This window comes from Cryptomeria japonica, chromosome 2 (assembly GCF_030272615.1).
Source record: "Cryptomeria japonica chromosome 2, Sugi_1.0, whole genome shotgun sequence".
Taxonomy (NCBI): Eukaryota; Viridiplantae; Streptophyta; class Pinopsida; order Cupressales; family Cupressaceae; genus Cryptomeria; species Cryptomeria japonica.
Genome location: NC_081406.1, coordinates 207884392 through 207889890, shown reverse-complemented (window position 1 = coordinate 207889890; position 5499 = coordinate 207884392). Strand labels below are relative to the sequence as shown.

Sequence of the window (5499 nt, the reverse complement as noted above, 5' to 3'; positions counted from 1 at the left end):
AGATTTCAATTATATCTAGAGAATTTTTAAAGTTATTGGTTGGAAATAAGTAAAAGAAATATAAAGGTAATGAACAAATTTCATAGAATTTTGGAGAGCATAAAAAATTAATATGTTCTATAAATACAACATTTTTAGGCAATCAAAATAGATATAAACAAAATATAGTGGATGATAAAGTCACTAGTTATACATGCAATAAGTTAAATGCTTGAAAATATAGAAAATTCCCATCAAAATATAATCTTCAATAGAAAGAGGTTCTCACATGAACTCCTTTTCCAAAAATTTAAACAGGAAAAAGGTTATCTAAAATGTTAGTGTATAAGTACAATTCTATAATAATATAGTAATTAATTCAATTTGGGCTAAAAAATATATTTATTGACAAATCAATAATGTGCATAAGTAGGTTTTTACATGAGATCTCTTTCAAAAAGAGGCAAAAATAAGCTTCTAAATAAAAAAATTGGTACATTAGAAAAATGATGTAATAATTATTTTGATATTAATTAACATAAATTTGTTGACAACTTAATAATAAACATGACCAACTTTTAATTCAAACTTCTTTTAAAAAGATAAGACAAAAAGAAGGTTTTATACAAAAAAAAAAATAAAAAAAAATTCATTTACTATTGAAATTTCATAAGAAATCATATTAACCCATATTAAAATAAAATGTTAGCAAGTTGTGCATGTGTGACACTTAAAGAAAAACATTGAAATTTATAATTTATTTTATCCTAAAACCAAAAGAATTGTTATTCCTTATATTCATATAATTTGTTAACCAATGAAAAAATCCCCTTTTAAAATTAAATAATTTATTTAACACTTTTTCATTTTAAAGTAAAAAAAATTAACAAATAATATTAAATGAATTCCCATAAAATATCCTCCGGGATTACTGAAAATGATATATATCACAAAGTTGTCATAAAAAATCAAAGGATCTCTTATAAAATACCCTGTAACACAAATCACAAGGTTTTCACACACGCAGTGCTGGAGGAATACATGTTTTCCAGGTGGTATCTCTTCAAAACTTGAAAAACATATGCTTGATAAAATTTCGGAGCTAACGTGTCGATAAGTTTACTTTTGCTTTTCATCGTGGGAATTTAGTGTAAAAGACACCCATTACAAGCCAATATTCTTATTCCTTGTGTACATATACTTCACGTTTCTCAGCAACTTTCAATTTTCAACCAATGACTAACATTTCTTCAAGTCAATATATCTGTGTGGTATGGACATGGCATATCATACCTTGAAATTTTGCAACACAGGAGTTTATTTTTAGTGTTTATATTCTCTTTTAGTGGGGCAGTTCTTATAGGTCAAAAATTATACTTTTATAATATGAGGTGATTTTGTAATTGTTTTGATTAGTCTTTTATATAAGTTAATGAGAATGTATAGAGAGTTTGATTGTTAGTATATTCTTCTAAATCTGTAGTAGATTTCTGCAATCTATTTGACTGTATGTATGTTATTTCTGAATTTAATTGCATGAATGTATGCTTTCTATCATTTTGATGGATTGTGATCCGAAATATTAATGCAAAACAACTCTTACAATCAAATCCAATAGTATATAGACATTATATCAATTGTTTATGTGAAACATCTCTTACATATAAAAAAAAAATATTTTAACTGTAACATACAGAATCTTTATATGAGATGATCAGAATTTTTATTAAGATGATATTTTATCTTGTTTGAAAATGTTTTATATAAATTTTAACACACCAGTTATTGAAGCAATCTTACATATAAAAAGGTAACAACCTTAACTTCAATGCATCAGATATTTAGATAAAGCATTATTTTACTTGCCTTGATTGAAGTTTCTTTACAGAAACCCAGCATAAAAATTTTCAACAAAGTTGTAATCAATATACTAACTATTTATGTTGCACTCACTTTTTCATGTAATATCATTGAAACTAAAGTATGACAGAATGCATAAAAGTATTACAAAACAGACAAGATCTCATGTTCAAAATTCTAAAATTTTGACTATGTACAAATTGCGAGCTATACTAATTGTGTCAAACAATACACTAATTAATACCGAACTTGACAATCCATAATTTAGTTGTAATTGAATTCTCTTTCCCGTGTTCTATTTCTGCAATTCCATGATTAATTGTTCTATCTCTGGCTTGGAATTGTTCCTGAGCAGGCAAAGAACATTGTGAAAGATAAGTGGGTCGCAGGGAATAAGAAGAGGGCCTTGATGCCCGAATCCAAACTGCTCTTCAGCCTTGTCCAGCAATGCACGAAAGAGAGGATGGTTAACACTTTGAGCAGGGATAACAAAACGTTTAGTCTGCTCCATAATACCCACGTAGACTGCCAGGTGGCCCTTGGGCACATCTGAAGGAACCCTCCCTGACTTACTCTGCACTTTTCTTCCAGCGCTTCCAAGTCTCTGCAAAATTCTACTTGCTTTTCTAACCTCCATGATTGAACGAAATCTTTTGCAATGAATGTGTAGAGCAACGAACATTTCTGAGCAATTATGGGAATGGAGAGGAGTATTTAAGGCACACACGACCGACACAGCTCGTGAAGGGATGGTGGGTAGCAAATGGGTTTGTAGTTCGTACGGGGGTACATTTACACACAATCCCCGATTATTAATTTATTCCTGAATACAAACTGATAAACATGGTTCTCTCTGTCCACCTCAAATTTGGAGGTGGGGAGATGGGTAGTCAACAAGAATTTGGAATAGTGTGGAACGACACACAAAAGTGGGATTCTGTAGCGTAGGCCCACACAGTCCCGGCAAGTGGCGCAAGGTTTCAAATTATATTTAAGATTATCTGGTTAACTTTATATATATATATATATAAAAGTCGCATGGACCATCTAATCTGGAGTATGTTATTATCTAATTTTTGTATGAAGTGAATCATAGTGGTATCCCAACTTGGATTTTAGGAGTGAGCATCCAAGTACTTCTGGACAACCAGCGATGTGTTAGGATGAAAAATCGAATTGAAAAACAGCAGATAAATAGAATTAACAATATACAACACAAACAATGAGACACATAGATTTATCGTGGTTCAGCAATTGCCTACATCTACACTTGAAGCAGGGGAATCACTCTATTATTCACCAATCTGGTTTACATATACACAGCTGCAATCAGCTCCAACAATTAACCTTTAGAAATGAATTACAATCAGCTCTTAAAGAGCTAGCAAAGAGAATATGAATAGCCAAGAGTTCTAGCGGCAAACAAGGAAGGAGTCCGTTGGACTTCAACTTCCAATAATCTCCCACTGAAGGCCAACGAACTGCTGCGACAAGTAGATTCCCCCACTTAGTTCTGCTATCAGTTATTGGAAAGGCCAAGAGAAGCTCAGTAGAAATCAAACTTCTCCCACTTAACCACTTTAGTGAGCACATCAGCTGGATTCAGGTCGGTATGAATCTTATCTACATGAAACTTGCCTTCTTCGACCATATGGCGAACATAATGATTGCGAACATCAACATGTTTTGACCGCGGCTGAGATGTCTGATGTTTAGTCATTAAAATTGCATTGCTGTTATCACAAAACAAAGCAAAATCTGATTGCTTCAAACCCAACTCGCTGAACAAGAGTTGCAGCCATACCATCTCTTTTGCTCCTTCAGAAAGAGCTATGTATTCTGCTTCCGCGGTTGATTGAGCAACTTTATGTTGCAATTTTGAAGCCCAACTAATCGCTGCCCCAACAAATGTGAAAGCATAACCAAAAGTAGACTTTCTTTTGTCTAAGTCACTGGCAAAATCAAAATCGGTAAACCCTTGCAAAACTGCCTTGTCCTTTCCAAACCATAAACAAAAATTAGAAGTACCTTTGAGATGCCTCAAGATATACTTAACCGCCTCCCAATGTGATTTGCCCGGATTAGCCATAAATCTGCTCACCAATCCTACCGCATGAGCAATGTCTGATCGAGTAGACACCATAGCATACATGAGGCTTTCAGCTGCAGATTTGTATGAAATTTTATTCATAAACTCCTTATCTTCTTGTGTTTTAGGACACAAATGAGAAGACAACTGAAAATGAGAGGCTAAAGGTACACAAACAGACTTAGCATCCGCCATACCAAATCTGTCCAAGAATTTTTTAATGTAGTCTTGCTGAGATAGTTTGAGTTCTCTCTTTTTTCTATCTCGAAAAATAGTCATTCCTAGGATCTTCTTTGCTGCCCCTAAATATTTCATAGAAAATTCTTTTGCTAAATGAGTCTTAAGTTCATTCACAATCCTCATGCTTGTGTCGGCCACTAGCATATCATCCACATAAAGAAGAAGAATGACAAATTTGCCATTAGGAAGCTTCTTGTAATAGATACAAGGATCAGACTCGCTGCGAGTAAACTTGTGATCAATCATGAACTTGTCAAATTTAAGATACCACTACCGGGAGGCTTGCTTAAGCCCATACAAATTGCGTTTCAATCTGCAATAAAGGTGTTCCCGCCCCTTTTTGATGAACCCTTCCGGCTGATGCATAAATAGTTCCTCATCAAGATCGCCATGGAGAAATGTCGTCTTCACATCCAGCTATTCAAGTTCAAGATCCCAGGCTGCAACTAAGCCCAATACTGCTCGGATGGTAGTCATTTTAACTACTAGTGAGAAAATTTCTTTCAAGTCGAGGTCTTGCTGTTGAGCATATCCCTTTACAACCAGTCTTGCTCAAAATCTTTTGTGACCATCGGCTTCATCTTTTAGTTTATACACCCATTTATTTCTTAATGCCTTTCTGTCAGGCGGAAGTGGCACCAAATCCCATGTCTGGTTTCTCAATAGTGCATCCATTTCTTCGCACATTGTAGCATGCTAGTTATCACGGTCTGCATTTTTACAAGCCTATTTGTATGTTGCAGGCTTTGTTTGATCAAAGATGAGCAAAGAAGGTTCAGCCTCTTTGCAAAACAATAAATCATAATCAGAGAACTTTGCAGGAGGTCGCCTCTGTCTGGTTGATTTCCTTAATTGACTCTCTGTTTTAGTAGTAGAGTCATTCAATTTTTGTAATCCCTGTTTATGTACATTAACATCACTCCCTCTATTAATTTGTCTGCTAATATCCCTATTTGTTTTCCTATATACAGGGTATGCGAAATCCTATGAATTTTTATCCTTGTTTAATTCAAGCATGTCACGAGAGAAGGAACTCATAGCAGTATTTTGCACTGCCTGCATTTTGCGTGTGTGCAGGGAGCCGAGTGACACAGTTGCATTGCCCACGACCTTGGGTTGTTGGGAGTGCAGCGAGTTGGGAACCGTTGTGGCATCCTCCACAGCCTACACTGGAGGAAGACTCCATGGTGGGACTACGGAGGTGGAGTCTACGGGGACCCCATGGAGTGGACTACAAGAAGCCCGCGAGAGTGGGGAGAGGACTACGAGAGATTCACGGGAAAGGGAGCAATGTTCCTGTGGAGGAGTGGAGGAAGTTGCACGGTGTGGGG

General features: G+C 35.2%; 1 protein-coding gene across 1 annotated transcript; it reads right to left on the bottom strand.

Annotated features, from left to right (window-relative positions):
• Nucleotides 1-2134: 2134 nt before the first annotated feature.
• Nucleotides 2135-2476, bottom strand: LOC131056145 (auxin-induced protein X15-like). Its single transcript, XM_057990494.1, has one exon. The coding sequence runs from the start codon at nt 2474-2476 to the stop codon at nt 2135-2137; it is 342 nt and encodes a 113-aa protein (XP_057846477.1).
• Between the last annotated feature and the right edge of the window lie 3023 nt (nt 2477-5499).

What these genes read in the sequence shown, in the direction of transcription:
- LOC131056145 (XM_057990494.1), bottom strand. Translation starts at nt 2,476, where the DNA reads ATGGAGGTTAGAAAAGCAAGTAGAATTTTGCAGAGACTTGGAAGCGCT.